Raw genomic sequence first — 17,692 nt, 5'->3', positions numbered from 1 at the left:
GCATTCTAAAGCAGCATTGTGTTCTCACAGCAGCTAAGCCCAAAGCAAGACATTGGTGAAATGGGCTTCTGCTCAGAAGACAAGTATTACTCATCTACATTGGCTTCTCTGGTTATTTTGCTTAACCTTGTTTAACCAAAGCTCCCTGTCACCAATGTTCTCTAGACACCAGTTGGGGAGGTGGCAGGGGAATAAAGAAAGAAAGACATGTATGTGCTACGTTCCTTTGCTGGCTTCTCAATACTGCTGGAGCTATGGCATGATTGGCCACACTGGGATCCCTACTACACTATCACAATTTCACTATGCTATCATAACTTTCTGCAGCATAGGGAGATTTGCATGCTCAATTAGTGTGACTTTAGGATAGAATTGCACCATTAGGCAGATGGACTCATGAGCATGTAGCACATGTCTTGGCTTGCTTTTGTGAGTCTTTCAGACCTATTTGTTCCACAGGAAAAAAAATGGTCCCTGTTTGGGGCTTAAGCAAGTCTGGATTGTCCGTTTGGTATTAGGGGAGGAAAGAGAGAGCAGAAAAAGGTTCATGCATGGGTGGCCCTACTCTGGATTGTCTTTTCATCTCATCCAGAGAGATGAATTTGCACTTCCAGTAAACAATTCTTATAGAATGCTGTTCATCCATACTGCTAGTATTTATGTGCATTGATGTACCTGTAGTTTTGGCCTTGGACAACAGAAGATGCCAAAATAAGAAAGGTAATTCCTTACTATGAGTTGAGCTCCAGATAACAAGGATTGCATTCTAGTGATTGTTAAAAACATAGCAGGCTCCCCTTACTAACAAACACTCTTTTATATCCTCCTTGTTGCTTGTCATATAATAGATAACATAAAAAATGCAAAATAGAATTTATATGCACTGTATAGTCCACACTTCCCACATAACAAGGTGGGAGTAGAACCATAGCTTATTATTATGTCTGGGGAGCACTAAACTTGTGAACATAACAAAAGTTCTTTCTGAACCATTAGACTCTAAACGTTTAGAGGATGCATAAATCCTGTGTTCAATCTTGGGTGTTTCTCTCTCTCTCTTTTATTTCAAAATTGGAATTTTTTTCTTCACTTTTTATTGAATACTTCACTAAAAAAGTTCATTTATATAACAAAAGTTGCAGAATAGATCCCAGCATTGGAAATCGATGGAAGTTAAATAGGTAACAATAGTCTGTTACTACAGAACCAGGACCCAATACAGCCAGTCTTAAACATTCTTAGTTCAATGACTTATTTCCACGAGAGAATTATGTACCCTCCTTTCTATAGGACTTAAAAATCTCTGGCCAGGTTATTCTCCCAATCAAACAAATTGCATCCTTTGTTTTCTCCAAGCTATTGTGCTGTGTTGTGTCAAAAATCTAAGGGCAATGGCTAGTAACACACAATACTGTGAACAACCCACCCTAGTGTAGCTGTTGCCCATCAGTTCTTTAACCCCCATTTCATTGGGCTTCTTCATGAACCTCACGGAGGTGCATGTAGATTTCATGGTAGCAGCACTCAGAAGATTACATTCCCATGTCTTTGCTGTCTTAGATCCTCCCTTAAACTTCTAGACCTTGTTAAACAAACAGCTATTCTCTTGAAGAAACAGTGCTAAAAGAAGCATGATTAATGAGACTAATTTAGATTAAAAGTGCATCTTGATTGAGTTATTAAGCATGTTCAAACAAATGGAATTTGAACACTATCCCCCAAGGGAAATGTAATAGTTTTAAAGGGTCAAATTTGTTTCTTAAAAATTGCATTCATAGGGTAGGATGAAGGCCAAAACTTCCTATTCCCCTTTAATATAGACCAGCTGCAAATCTGGGTCTACTTAAGTATGTACTACACTATGTAGCTTAAGGTTAACAGCAATTCAGCCATGCAGCGATAAAGACAGCTTAACATGTGTATTTGTGAGCAGTGGCGGACTTTGGGCTCTCAAATTGCAATGATGCCCTGTGTGACGCTAAAATTTGGCACTCCTCCTCGCCTCTGGTGCTCCATTCTACAGCCTTGTTTTGGTGCTATTTGTAGCGCAGGCCCCAGTGTGACTACACCAGTTGCACTACCCTAAAACTGCCTCTGTTGTGAGAGGAAAAGATGCATTTAGAGTAACATCATTGATGAAGACTCAGTACTAATGGTAGCTGTAAATAATTGCCCAGGATTGAACATATGTACCGCTGCACACAGTGCAATGTTACAAGGCAACATTATTTGAGGGCAAAAGCAGATAAACCAGCATAAATTATTCTTATAGCACATGAGTTGCCAGTGTGGTGCACACAGGTGCACATTCACCTGAACAGACTTTCCAACAGAGTCCCATTCCTTCTGTCCCTCCCCTTGGCTGAAATTAGGTTGAAAGAAGTCTTCCATTAGCTATGGTGGAAAGCTTTGTTGAAACTCAATTGCAACAGAGGAGGGGCGACCTCAGGGGTTCCAACTGCAGAGGTAACACTTCACTTCCCAGTTACAACCCCTCCTTGCTATAATTAGGCTTGTGAAAGCCTTCTACTGGCTCATTGAGGGGGGTGATCTTCCAGGAGTTTGCATCTGTGGAGAGATGGTTAACTCTTACTAGTTGTACTCTCCTTATTATGCTTGTGGGGTGGGGAAGCAAAAACACTTTTTCCAAGGCTAATTTCTGGTTTGGGAGAGTGAGTGTGCATGGCTAAAGTGCCCATGGCAATAAAAAAATGGGCTCAAAAACTTTGGGCACCCCATTACAGTGTTTGTGCTGGGGAATATGTTTGCATTCCTAGCCAGTTTTCCAGAATGCCCTGAGTAATTTATCCACTTCCTGCTTTCTGCAAGGAGGTGTCTAGATACAGTGGTACCTTGGTTCTCAAACTTAATCCGTTCTGGGAGTCCATTCCAAAACCAAAGTGTTCCAAAACCAAGGCGTGCTTTCCCATAGAAAGTAATGGGAAATGGATTAATCCGTTCCAGACTTTTAAAAACAACCCCTAAAATAGCAATTTAACATGAATTTTACTATCCAACAAGACCATTGATCCATAAATTGAAAGCAATAAACAATGTACTGCAGTCACAGAATCAATCAATCAATCAGTAGCTGAACTGGGTTCCCCACAGTCGCAAAAACAAAACAAAAAGAGCTGCAAAAACAAAAACGCAAAATAGATAGCAAAAACAGACAGACCTCAGCGTAACACTAAAAATGGAAGTGTGGCACTCAAAATGGAAGCGTAACACTCAAAACAGAGTACATTTGACTTCTGAAAAAAGTTTGCAAACTGGAACACATACTTCCAGGTTTGCAGTGTTTGGTTTCCAAGGCGTTTGAGAACCAAGGTACCACTGTACATGCATAACCTGAGACATTACATAATCCAGTCTAGTTTTTGCTATTTATGTATTAGGCCTTGGAATGAGTTATTTATCTGAACTGTAAACTGTAAACTGCCCATTAATCTTCGGATGAAGGGCAGTATATAAATTTCATAAAGAATAATAATAATAAATCTGTTTGAGCATAAATACTTATACCTTATTGTGGCATATTTTTGGGGACTAGAGTAGTCTTCCTCAGTGTTTGTTGACTTTGCTGCAAAACAAATTAATACGGCTCTGCCTCTGGAAGTTGTATGAGCCAAGGGTCTCTGTGATTCGGGCGCCTACATTTTGTAGAGACTTTGATCCATGCATAGTTTGTTTGCTCATGCGCATGTGGACACAGGATTCCAAATAGGAAAATCACAAGCAGCGCCTGTTTCCCTATGTTGTTTGCCTTCGTTCTCCTTTGGTTTTCCGTCCATCTTTGAGTGTTTTTTGACTGGGTGTCTGGTTGCTTACTACATTTTGCTGCTTTTCAAGAATTGGAATGCACAGCTACGCTCTATCACTCTCAAAAATATTCTGATCAGAGTCTTAAAGTGGTACGGAAAGGCAACATGAAAATTTGGTGCCTAATTACAGTCCTTAAATTGAGGGTGGGAAGGAGGGTGAAAGTAAGGGCAAAAAAGACAGTTGAGTAGCATTCTAAACAATGTGCCGTCACTGGAATGCTGAATGAAAACATCTCATCCTTTTTTATTAGATAGAAAGCAAACAATGCTATGGAATTTGAACAATGCTGTAAAGGTTTGTCGTAAACAAGATACTGTTCTTCATAGGAATTTGCCATTCTTGAGAATACACACACACACAGTATATATGTGTGTGTTTATTGCTGTGATAAACAGTAAATACGCTGCCACAGCACTTATGATGATAATGAGCCCGTAGACAGATACTTCCTGCCTCCATTTCCTATTCTGATAGCTCACCAGATCAGGGAGTACCAATAGAGGAAGTTCTTTGAATTAGAACTTCCTCTTCACTAATATCAGGCTGTATTCCTAACCCCACATACCTGAGAGTAAGCATCAATGAATTTAACAGGACTTACTTTTGAGTAGACATAGTTAGGATTATCTTGTAATTCATTGAAAGGCTGTTCAGAAAGGTCCAAAATAAACTTCTCACTTCTTTAGATTTAGAGCACAAAACTGGAAACTTTTGTTGATCCATAGCAATTTTTTTTAAAAAAAAATCATTATTAACTGATTTAGAGACAGCTTTTAGGGCACACCTGCCCTCCCAAGGAAAAACAAACATAGGAAAGTATCACACTAAAAACCACATAACACCCCCTAAAAACTGAGCAGCAGTAATTAATACAATAGTGGTAATTGATAAAAACAGTTAATAAAAACAGTAGCAATTAATTAAAAGCTAATAATAATAAAAAGCATTTATTAAACGTTCCCAAAGATAGAGCCATGTGTATTACTTGAGGAAGAGACTTACACAGACTTGGGAGCCTAGAACAATGTACAATGACTGATCTTTTACTGATGTTGTATATGATTATGTTTATAAAATGCTTTTTGCTTCTGTAGTTTGGTATTAATGTATTTAGAGAAATTATGTTAAACTCAATATTAGTGCTTCTCAGAGTAAACCCACTGAAATTATTGGAAATTACTAATTTAGGCCCATTAATTACACTGGGTTTACTCTGAGCAGGACTAACATTGGCTACAAACCACTTTTATGTTTATTTCCTGAGAGAAAGAAATATGAACATTTAAACTTAGAAAAAAGCAGTAAACTTGGATTCTGTAAAGTGAACACAACATTGGTTACTAAATGTGCTCATGTCTGCTGTATGTATAATACTTGTCTGCACCACAGAACAAGGAATTCAGCTTGATTGTGTCTAAATTGGGCACTTGGCAAGGATAAAACCAAATTAGAAAGTGGTTCTTCATTAAACTTTTTTATTTTCATTTTAGAAATAACTCACTTTTAGTGGCTGAGGGGCTGAGCAATTTTTACGGTGTTTTTAATTATGCTGTTTGTGTAATATAAAATAATTATTTTAATGCTTTTGTTTAATATACATTATGGTCTTTATTATTTTTTGTTCAACATCTGGTGACCATTTTTGGTGAAGAGTGGTATAGAAATTTGCTGTTAAATAAAGAAGAAAAGAAAATCCACTAATTTGAGATCAAATCATGAAGATACATTTATTTAGACAGCACAAAAAATAGAGACCGGAGTCATGTCAAAATGTTTGTAATTCTCAATGCATCTACAGCAGAGAATATGCACCGGTCTTAAGATAGATCATGTTGGTAACCTCACGTATGTTCCAGGAAAGTATATACCAACCTCAGTCCACTTTAAACTGGTGGTAAGTACTTTCATGACCAATATATGCCTGACTATATCAGCCGACTAGTTTTTAAAAAGTACAGTTGTAGTTTGCCATACACATTGTTAGTCATGCTCATAGTAGACCCATTAATGGGCATGACTAATAATTTCAATGGGTCTACTCTGAGAAAAGTTTGGTTCCATACAAGCCATAATTTGGAAAACATTCCCAGGATCACTTTAAATTTCCCTCTGGGACTTAACTGTTAGTAACCTGTTGCACATAGCAGTAGTCATGGTATTGAAATGTGACTGCGTAGTCTACACAGAAACGGGGGTTGCCTTTAATGTTGTTTATAACAGTTGGGCAGAACTTGTCAGGTGAAGGTTAATTGCACTCCAGTTAAAGCAGTTCTCTGCACAGATGGGTTATCAGGACTGAACACTCATTACAAGATTAATCTCATTTCCGACAAGACTTCCCTTTCCTTCAACTGATTTTGCTCAGGCATTGGACCTGTCATCAGCCGTTAAGAGAAGGGTGTATTACCTCTGGGATATTTAATGCTTGTGTGCCATGAAACAATACAAAATGTGTGTCATATCGGCAAAGAACATCTTTAGGAGACAGCACATTTTCATAGCATTGTGAAGGTCGAGATTCATAAACAACTGAAACAATTGCAGTGCTTTGAATTAGCTCTTTTAATGAACCCAGGTTTAAGCAGATTCATCTTGAGATCTCCTTTCAGATGTCAGTGCTGTTCAAAACAGATTGTGGATTTATGAGTTTCGCTCAAAATATTTTTCCCTGATAGCTCACAAAAACCATCGAACTATCCATTTTTGGAAAATGAAAAGCAGGACAGTTTCCGTTAAAAGTTGTTTTGGCCAGAAGCAGTTGTATAAATATGGAAATGTAAGGATGCCCAAATTCATGCAGGCATGATTAAAAGGCACAGGAGCAACACTTGGGGAAATCACACTCTGAAGAACTAAAGGAGCCGCTACATTATCTTGTACACCTGCTTCTTGAGTTTTATTTTCAAACTAGGTAGGCTTCTGTTTTCTCCACAGGCTGAATATATAATCCAAAAGCAATGTTGGCCAGAAAAGTAATGAGTAAAATAGACAAAACAAAATCTCTCTCTCTCTCTCTCTCTCTCTCTCTCTCTCTCTCTCTGTGTGTGTGTGTGTGTGTGTGTGTTTGTGAAAAACAAGTATCACCCAAACTGGACATGATCAGGATTTAATCCGTTAACATTTGCTGTTGTTTTGATCTAATTAATGGCTACTGTATTATATTTTATTTAACAAAATGTCTTCTTCTTCTTCTTCTTCTTCTTCTTCTTCTTCTTCTTCGGTGATCACTTGTGGCTGAGTAAAATTGTCTTCCATGAACACGTTAACTAGCCCTTCCCCCATTTCGGGGTGAGCAGAGTGGATCCTGAATAGGACTGCTCAGTCATGGATACAGCTGCAAAGGTACTCAACTGCCTCATTCCTTGAGTCGGAATGACTGTATCCACCACCCATGTGCCGGTACATGACATGGGGCCTCCAGATTTCACGGTTCTGCCCCCATTGCCGTTTGCTGATCACCATGGGACTTATTTGGGTTTGGGATGGGTTTTTGGAAGGTGCCTGTGCATGAATTTATGTGTATAGATTAGTGCACGCTGACCAACACACAGTCTGCGCAGTATGGCTCTATTCCGATGGCATGGGTATCATGACGGCCAGCCAATTCTTATCTGCTACAGCCTTCATCCGCCTTCACAGCCGTTGAAACATACCGCTTGTTATCTTCCGCCTTTTCTGCCATGGAGGACTCCTTGGATCATTCTTTGTCTAGCTCCTCCCCTTTGACAAAATGTATATACTACTTGATTCATCTAGAAATTTTAATCAGTTTATTAGAGAGTTGCTGTACCAATAGTGGCTGAGAAAGTGAGCTCTGAATCAGAAAGTCCCCAGTTCACATCTCACTTTTGCTGTGAACTCATTAGGTGGCCTTAGGAAAGCCTCTTTCTCTCTCGGCTTCAGTCCCACCACCACCATGCCTATGTGCAATAAGGGAGACAATAATACTGACTTAACTGACAAGGTCGTTGTTAGGATTAGAACTAAAGCAATATGCAAGGAGTGGGAAGACTTTGGCGCTCCAAATGTTGCTGAACTATGACTCCCAGGAGACCCAGCAAGCGTGGCCAGCAGCCAGGGTCAATGTGAGTTGTAGTTCAGCAACATCAGGGGGGCCAAAGACTCCACCCCCTAAAATATTCAAATGCTAAGTATTTAACAAACCATCATAGATAAGCTTGCAATGCAGAAACAGCCCCAGAAAGAAGAGAGGTGGACTTTTTAAAAAAACAGCTTTTAGGGTTTTGTCTACAGGCATCTTATTTCAAATGTGCTTTAATTTAGACACATATTTTCATGATTTTTAAAAAGTAGAATTCCTGAAAAGAAAGCACCATAATCCCAAACCTGATTCTGTAGTTTTATCATCATCATCATCATCATCATCATCTCTGATCTCCCATAACTTCCAATATTTCTTCCATGAAAATAGGGACGTCCCATTCCGTAATGATAATTTTACTATTTATACCCAACACATCTTATTAGGTTGCCCCAGCACTCTGGACAGCTTCCAACATATATAAGAACATAATACAACATTAAACATTTTAAAAAACAGCAAATGAAAAGGAATTATAGATTTGGAAGGGACTTCAAAGGACATCTAGTCCTGCTGGTGCAGGGAATCCACTCATAGCCTCCTTGATGGGGGGGGGGGGCATCCAGCAGCTGCTTAATAACTTCTAATGAAGGAGAATGCACCACCTTACAAGGTATTCTGCTCCACCATCAAACAGCTCGTACTATCATAGAAGAACACATAGCCTTATCTGGAGCTAAGTTTATTTTGGGCATTCTGATATAACCAAAATAACACAACTTGGCAAAGATCCTGCCTGCTCTGTAACTTCCATGAAACTTCAGTAAATTCCAAAACAGAAAACAGAATATTTATAATACCAATCAACAGGCTAGCAAGTATGTTTACACAGTACTTCCTGTCGTGACCTCTAGCCAGCAACTGTTATTTGCTTCTGTAAGAAGCCTTTCCATTGACTTTAAAGGGTTCTGGATCTCGCAAGGACAAAAGGCAGGAGGAAAAGGGTAATAAGAGGAGAATTCTAGGCCATGCCTATGGTCAACTGCCCATAAATTATTGTGAGCACAATGGAAACAAAGATGTCAGACCACAGCAGTCCACTGAAAACCTATTTACTGAATCAAAGTCAAGAATACCCTGGGTTATTCAAGGACAATCCAACAGATTTTTATCATTTCCAAAATAATGTTAAAGGCTCAAATCTTATCCTCATAAGCTCTGCATGTGAATTCCATATTGATTATTCAATAGTGGCACTTTGCGCAATTTCAGAAGCCGTGTTCTTTAAGGCTGCTTCCCCAGAAATGGAAATATACCCTCTGGGTAAGTCGTGAAACAATAAGCCCCATCTCCATACCACACAAACATACACTTATACACTGGTCAGTTTTTGCACCATGCTAAACCAAACCATGGCTAAGTGTGAAAGAGCAAGTGTGCTGGTGCACATTTAGAAAATTGCATTTGCTCCTTCCCTAGTCCAACTGTGACTATGGGTTAAGCCATGGTTAGATATAGTGCTATGTTCAAACTCAGACCAGTTTTTAATTTTAATTATTATTTATATCCTGCCCTTCCAAAGGAACCCAGGGCGGCTAACACATAAATGCTAAAACAACTAAAATATCTAAAAAGATGCACAAAGCAATCCCAATACAGATGCAGACTGGGAAATATCTTTTCCTTGAAAGAGGAAAGTCTTCAGTAGGTACCAAGAAGACAACAGAGGTGGCACCTTTCTAACATTTAACAGTCTGTCTCACTACAAACCATGAGCTGTAACCAAGGTTTGTTCTTGACTTGCCACTCATGGTTTGTCTGCGTGAGATAAACTATGAACTCAGGTCTGGATGGCTTAGCTCCTGGTAGCACAGCAGCATCAGGCCCAAGGGAGGAGCAATTTTCTAAATGTTCGCCATAGTTTTAAGCAGCATTTAGAAGAACCAACTCCCATAGAAAACTGCCTGCTTCTGATATCTTTTACTGAAGATCTGCTCTAGATGACTCAATCTTTGGAGTTGAAATTGATGACTACCCAGGACTGGGCCTTTTTTGTAGCGGCACCTCATTTGTAGAATTTCTTCCCAGGGCACATTTGTAAGGTATGCATTATCATTTAGATGCCACTTAAAAGCTCTAACTTACCCAAGCATTTGATGGCATTTAATTTAGAGATTTTTATTGATTGTGTTCTGTTTTGACTGTTGTTTTTGATATTGTATTGTCTTGGCTACAGCTCTTGGTTAGTGAATCATAGAATTGTAGAGTTGGAAGAGATCCCAAGGGTCATCTGGTCCAGCCCCCTGCAATATAGGAATCTCAACATACAGTTTCCCATCCCACTTGAAACCATACCAATCCCTTCTTAGCTTTGGAAATGTGCTAGCAGTTTTATTGCCTTCTAATAAAGAAAGAGCTTAACCAAAAGCCTTGGCTGGGACAACACACTGAGCCCAATCTTCACTTGGCTGAGCATGGTGTGGGGTCAAAAATGGCCAGGGAGGAGGAGTAAAGTGGTTGCAAGCTCCTCTCCAGAAGCCTGTACTGGTAAGCCAAAGTTTGTTGTGTTGTCTGATCAGGGTCATGGCTTGTTACCTCCCAGACAAATCACAGTTGATAAGCCAAGGGGCATAGCACAACAACCCAGATGCTGGCTTGTTTTTGTCCATGGGTGGCACAGCAACAGCAAGATGAGCCCTGTGGGAATTTATTCAGCAGCATGCCTCCGCATAGTGCTTGTGCACACTAAACTATTGTTTTTTTTAGCTCACTAAATTTTACAATATGGATGAAATTCAAATGAAGCAGAAAGTTAGAGCATGTCGCCTGAAATCTTTTTAGTAATTGAGAGGTCTAGTTTATGTGTATCTGTGTGTATCAAAATCAAAAGCTCATTTGTTTTTCACTGTACATTTTGAGTCATTACTTATTATAAAGGTAAAGGTAAAGGTACCCCTGACCGTTAGGTCCAGTCGCAAATGACTCTGGGGTTGCGTGCTCATCTCACTCTATAGGCCGAGAAAGCCGACATACAGCTTCCGGGTCATATGGCCAGCATGACTAAGCCATTTCTGGCGAATCAGAGCAGCTGATTTACATTCCCTTCTACTTGCACATTGACGTGCTTTCGAACTGCTAGGTGGACAGAAGCTGGGACCGAACAATGGGAGCTCATCCCATCGTGGGGATTCAAACCGCCGACCTTCTGATCGGCAAGCCCTAGGCTCAGTGGTTTAGACCACAGTGCCACCCGCGTCCTCCGTTGCTTATTATAGTAATCTGTATTATATACCTCTTGGGTGCAAAGGAATGCCTTAAATCCTGTGGAAATGAATGAGGCCCACTGACTGTAAAAATATTTCGGTTTGCACAGTAAAGACAACTGAGGACTGAAGCTCCTTGGTCCTCGTTTTTCAAATGTACTTCCTTCACAGTTAAAGAGCATATATTTGATTTCAAAATTCACAAAGTCCATTGAGCTTGCTTGCATGAAATAATCTGCTATGTGACATAAACTGGCATGATATACACTATCAGGGTGCTTACAGACAGAGGCTTAATACTGCAAATGGTTTTTTTCAGAAACCCCAAATGAATCACTGGCAACAGGCTCGATTTTCCGCAGAAAGGGTAAATCCAAATGGGAGCAGGCAGTATGAGCTAACATTTTGATACCAGTATCTCTTGGATGCTGCAAAAATCTTATGTGCAGTAGGAGTACCAATCCCACACTAAACACAAATCTGTTAGCACTCTCAGTAGTGTAAATTGATACTAGTGTACTAACTATATTCATGGCATTAAGCACAAGCTGTTTATCACCCAGAATGTTTTGCTGGTTTCTTGTACTATCATGTTCCTGGAAGTGTAAGAGCCCTAATGCACTTCAGTTGGGTTTCTGGGCAATTTTGAAACCTCAAAGCATTTGAAACCACTGGCAAGATGCCTGCTGCATGTTTACAGTTACACAGCTCTTTTACTTTTAAGGTTCCTCCTTCCTTTTTCTCTAGGCACAACCAAAACAGCGGGTTCTTTCTTTTTGGTATGCTGCATTGTTCTGTGGGTTGCTTGGAGTTCACACTTTGTTTTCCTGTTGTTTTTCTGGGAAGTTGGCTGTGCTGCAAAAGATATGGGACTAATTTGTAGGAAATGGATTTGTTTGGGGAAGCAATAAAAGAGCAACTGCTTACACGCTCCCCAAATGTATGTTTTATTGCATGGCACAATTTAATGCAGTAGCCTGCAGAAAAACCTGCAGTCCACTGACCTCCATAATTTTATAAAAACGTTTCTTTGACCTTCCTTCCTTACTTTTGCTCTATTATTTTTAAGAATAGAAAATAAACAAAGTAGAGCATTTCCCTTCAGATATATCTTGAAAGTGACTTGTTACATAGTAACAACAATTAGTCATGAATGGTTGCTATGTTGTGGCTGTGTTCTAAGATTTGATGGAAAGCAGATACTGTATCTTCATGGTTGGTTGTGCAACATATGGCTACTGTAGCCATCATCCATCAGTAATGATTGCCAATCTAATACCTCATCTAAATATTCATTAAAAAGTACCATATACCTCTTTTAAGACTTTTCCACCTCAGAATGTCATTAGGAAGATGATACATTTGAATGGAACCTCACAATTTAAAAGCACAGACAAATTAGCATTCCATACAAGGCGTTTTTGATATGGCACAGTCATTCAGTCATACAATTTGAAACCAGCTTTCTGGAGTGTTGCATTCTTGGTAGGGTGCTTTTCGTGAACACATACATCAGCCATAAGACAGCCAGCTTTTGAATCCTTTTATTGATAGGGAGAGTCACAGAAAGGTAGTAAAATATTTAATATAGACACAGTATTGTCAGATAGATAGATAGATAGATGGATAGATAGATGTACTATAAATATCACCAAAATAGAAAACTTTGAGTACAAATACACAGTCCACCCTAGTACACACACAGGACCAATATGAATCACCCCTCTCATTTCCCTAGGTAAATAGCACATGACTGAGCCATTACAGATATTGGGTGATCTCTGTGCGTCTGTTACATTCCTATCCATTCCTTTCTCACACCGGGGTACAAGATCCTAAAATAACTTGATAGACATCTACAGACCTCCTAATTCCAGTAGTACCCTGGTGCATTGTGTGTGCACCTCCCACCAGGAGTTTTATACTGAAGGGAGAATTATTTTTAAGTTCCAATTTTAAGTAGGTAAGTTATATTTTCCAAACTGGCAATAAAATTATGGCCTAGGGAGGTTAAGGCAAACATTTTTCTTACTTTTCATGCCAAGAAAAAGGAAGTTCTAGTGTCTTCAAGAAATATGGTTTATTGTACACTCATTTACACCTGGAGTCTTCAATGGAGGGGGTGCAGAGTATTATACCCCAAGAGTGTCTCTTGTTGCCCCTCTCATAGCTTCATCAGGCTTGACTCCAAAGCAGCAGCCAGTCACCCAACTGTCACCTTGACAATTTGCCAGTTCTCCTGCCTTTGTCCATTCCTGGGGTGGGTTGGGAGAAGGGCAGTTCTTTTGCATTTCCAATGGCCCTTAATGGCTCAGTACTTACCTATCCAGGCCAGGCTGGTTTGCATAAGCTAAACCAGGAATTTCCTGTCTGGCACAGTTTTGCAGCTTTTATTTCACTTCATATCCCAAATATTCTTTAAATGCTACCATTTTATTCATTTCTACCATTCATTCACAGACCCTGGTGTACCCTAGATCTATGGCAATATAATAACTTAGTAGTACTTAGTCTGATTTGATAAATCAGTTTCACAGAGGCAGAATGCATTTCAGATGTATTCAACTCCTTACACAGGTGCTTGCATTTTAAGCTGTATCATCTGTACACATACTGCCCATTTGCACAAGTGATGCTTACATTTAATTTCATTTTTCATGTTTCCTTCATCTGTAATCCAAATGTAAAACCTGCATTGGCTAGAAATACATTGGATTATCTCCTATTTTTCATCCTGCATGAACAATATCCACAAGTCAAGTGACTTATTCCAGATTCAAAGGTACTCTTCATGCCACAGGTCCAATTTTACTGCAGACCATTATGTGGTTGCTATTTTGAAAATGGGGAAAACTGGGAGGAAGAGCTCAAGCATGCTATAATGTATGATGACAGTCTCATTTGCTAGCAATTTAATGCAACAATTGTATGCATGCCTAGTCAGAAGTAAAGTTGCATTGAGTTCCATGAGACTTACTGCATATAAGTGAGTGAAGGACTGCAACCTAAGACAATTAATAGGCTTAGTTCTGGTAAAGCAGAACTCATGAAAATAATGTTTCCATTTAAGTAGATATTTGTATTTACTTCCTCATAAAAATAGGTAGAAATTAAATAGGTATTAATATTGAAATCATTCAGTTTAGATGGTTTCATTTCCCCACCTCCATTTGGATAATATGTCCACATACACACCTGCAACAAGGCTGAAACTTTGCATTCCTTAGTTTGCTTGAGGTCTGGCATTACTCATCAGAGAAAAGCTATGGAATGACTTTGTGCTTTAAAGATGTATGTGCAGAGCAGCAAAAAAAGCACACAGCAGCAATTCATTTTGTGGCTGCTCCACAGAAAAAGAACTGAAGTGATACATTTTTCATCTTGGAAAAGCACATATCCAGCATCTGCTGCTGTTTAATTTACTGTTGTTAACACCTTCAGTGAAAGGATTTGCAATTTTCCCTAAAAACACTCCAATGTCTGGAACAAGGAGACCCAACCTCTTCAGCTGGAATAAACTCTGCAATTTAGAACAATTTGCTGTACTTAATTTGCATACCTTTTGGCTCTTAAACTTTCTCCCTTGTTTATTTTGTGGTGATGAGGCTCGTTAACTAATTGGAAATTGTGTAGGGTTTTTTGTGATTTTGTCAGAGAGCAAATCATTCTAAGGACCATGAAGTGTATATTGTAGTTTACAGTTATACACAATGTACAAAATGTTGTTAAAGGTGCTAAGAGTTGTTAGGAGATCCCTATTCTCCATATGGGACATGGGTGGCGCTGTGGGTTAAACCACAGAGCCTAGGGCTTGCCAATCAGAAGGTCGGAGGTTCAAATCCCTGCGACAGGGTGAGCTCCCATTGCTCGGTTCTTGCTCCTGCCAACCCAGCAGTTCGAAAGCACATCAAAGTGCAAGTAGATAAATAGGTACCGCTCCGGCGGGAAGGTAAATGGCGTTTCCGTGCGCTGCTCTGGTTCGCCAGAAGCGGCTTAATCATGCCGGCCACATGACCTGGAAGCTGTACGCCGGCTCCCTCGGCCAATAAAGCGAGATGAGAGTTGCAACCCCAGAGTCATAGAATCATAGAATCATAGAGTTGGAAGAGACCACAAGGGCCATCCAGTCCAACCCCCTGCCAAGCAGGAAACACCATCAAAGCATTCCTGACAGATGGCTGTCAAGCCTCTGCTTAAAGACCTCCAAAGTCATCTGCGACTGGACCTAATGGTCAGGGGTCCCTTTACCTTTACCTTTACTCTCCATACACAACTACAAACCACAGTTCCCTGGTTGTTAAGCAACTCTGGGAACTATTGTTCTGTGAGTGGAATAGGGGTATCCTAACAACTCTCAACCTCTTAACAAACTGCAGTTCCCAGGATTCTTTGGGAGAAACCATGGCTGTTTAAACTGGTATGATACGGTTTTAAATGCATCGTGCAGATGGGTCCTGCTGTGGATCAAAACCTTAACATTCTGTACAATATGCATAACTTTTCTCTCAGGTCATTTTGTTGCTTTCTCTTCTCTGGATTTCAGGAAGCATTATCAGTTGTGAGTGAAGACCAGTCTTTATTTGAGTGTGCCTACGGAACTCCCCACCTTTCTAAGGCAGAGATGACAGCCTCCTCTTCTAGTGAATATGGACAGACATCAAAGATGAGTCCACGGGTTCCCCAGCAGGACTGGTTATCGCAACCTCCAGCCAGAGTCACCATCAAGATGGAATGCAATCCAAATCAAGTTAATGGCTCAAGGTAAAAATAATATAAAAAATTGTTTAAAGATTCTTTCTTTGTATCTGTTTGGGCAAGGCTTTGCGCTGTGAATCCTCCTGAATTGAAGAATTAGTACTTAGATGGTCCCTTCCCTGCTTCCTCATTTACCAGGCAGACAGGCAAATAACACCAAAACTAGGAGATCCAATGCTTATTTAAATGTGGGTTCTCTACTAAAGGAGGCTGATGGAAGGTGGAATAAATAATATTCCCAAAGTGCTTTATAGAAAAGTGCCTTTATGAAACTCAAATTATTGTAACATCCTAGTGCCGCTTGTGGAATGGCAAGTGGAATGAGGGAGAACAAGTAACAGTAGGCTTAATATTCAGTATATTGAACAAGAGTGCAACTTTTTTTTAGCTTTTCCTTAATTCGATCCAAATTTTGTGTTTTTGTTTTATGAGCCCATTTGTGGCTAACCTCCCATGCAGCCTGTTTTTCAAAATGATTTGCTGTGAAGAAGGTTTGCATCAGCAGAGCACTTTCAGAATGAGGTTGCGAGACCAAGTGTGAGACCACACTTCTGCTTGCCCCGCTGCTTTCCTCCTCTCCCCCCATAAAGCCCACTCTTTACTGCTGAATTAAAGCAAACATCAATCAGTTTTTCAGCAGATTGACTTTTGCGTGGGTTGTTTACCCAGGGAAAGCAGAGGGAGAAATGGAAAACGACTTGAACCCATGCCTAGAAAGCACAAGACAAGCAGGAAATCCATTGAACCCATGCTTTGTAGACAAGGGACAAGCAAAAGTGTGGACAAGCCCCATATTTAATGTTGTTCCCATAGTGGGCTAAAGGAGCTGTAGACCAAACACCATTCAAAATTATATGCTATCTTTTTTGCTTTGAGGCAGAAGCATGCATTTACAAACTTTAAAAAAGAAAGAAGCTTTGGTCAATTTCCGCATATTAGAGTTATCCAAATGCAGCTTTAATCCTTATAAAATTACTTGTGTGCATTGGCTCTCATGTCTGAAACAGACTAATTGCTTTGGTATATTTCCAGGTCATTATCTGGGCTGTATGTTGGAATCTTTTGATTCTGCTGCCATGAGATTTTGGCCATAAATGCATCATGTTCTAGGTTACCAAAAGTTCATCAGTAATACAGGCTGATTTCATTTTGAGTGGCCCTCAAATTCCCATGATATTTTAAAATGTACACTTTACAAATGAAGCTGATATGGAATGTATAGTGAACTGATAAGTCCAGCTCTACGTACCATTGGGTACAGTGAGGCAACCACTTCATGTGATAGACACTTAGTGCCAGCAGGGGCAGCTCCCTCCCCCTAGTGATCCTTCCTGAGCCTTCCCAACAGGTTGCAAGAGTAATTCCTCAATGGAGGGCAAAGCATCAAAAACCCATAGACCATACTGTGGATTCAAATAAAATAAAATCAGCTCTAAACTCAGTTCTTGGTGTTTGGGAATGGCAGATATATTTGGCCTTGTGGCAGAGGCAGTTGAGTAAAGTATTTTATGTTTGTTCTACCTACAGATATGAAAGAAAATGTTTCATTAAAGCAAATTCTGTGCATGTTCAGGGGTATGATGCATCTTGACTGGGGGTGGGGCACGGGCAGCAAAATGTCTTGGTAGGTCCTTAAAGCTAGAAAAATGTGAAGCTCTGGTGTAGCACAGTCTTCAAATATCTGTGAGTTCTTATTTCAAGTAACAAATTCTCCAGACATTCAGAACCTTGGTTTGATGCCAGCTGTCTAATCATGGAGGAACTGTGCAAGTTTTATTCATGCAGCCTTTTGGTCTCAGTGGGTGAG

The 17,692-nt window shown here is 39.9% G+C and overlaps 1 protein-coding gene across 9 annotated transcripts in view; it reads left to right on the top strand.

Annotated features, from left to right (window-relative positions):
- Nucleotides 1–17,692, top strand: part of ERG (ETS transcription factor ERG) — a 110,991-nt gene that overhangs the window by 74,072 nt on the left and 19,227 nt on the right. For all 9 annotated transcript variants that reach the window (XM_033147025.1, XM_033147032.1, XM_033147031.1 and 6 more), the window contains one exon: nt 15,674–15,891. In XM_033147025.1, coding sequence (XP_033002916.1) covers nt 15,674–15,891 — 218 coding nt within the window. The remainder of the gene's footprint in view (nt 1–15,673; nt 15,892–17,692) is intronic.

Source organism: Lacerta agilis, chromosome 4 (assembly GCF_009819535.1).
Source record: "Lacerta agilis isolate rLacAgi1 chromosome 4, rLacAgi1.pri, whole genome shotgun sequence".
Taxonomy (NCBI): domain Eukaryota; kingdom Metazoa; phylum Chordata; class Lepidosauria; order Squamata; family Lacertidae; genus Lacerta; species Lacerta agilis.
This window is presented reverse-complemented; position numbering and strand designations above follow the sequence as displayed.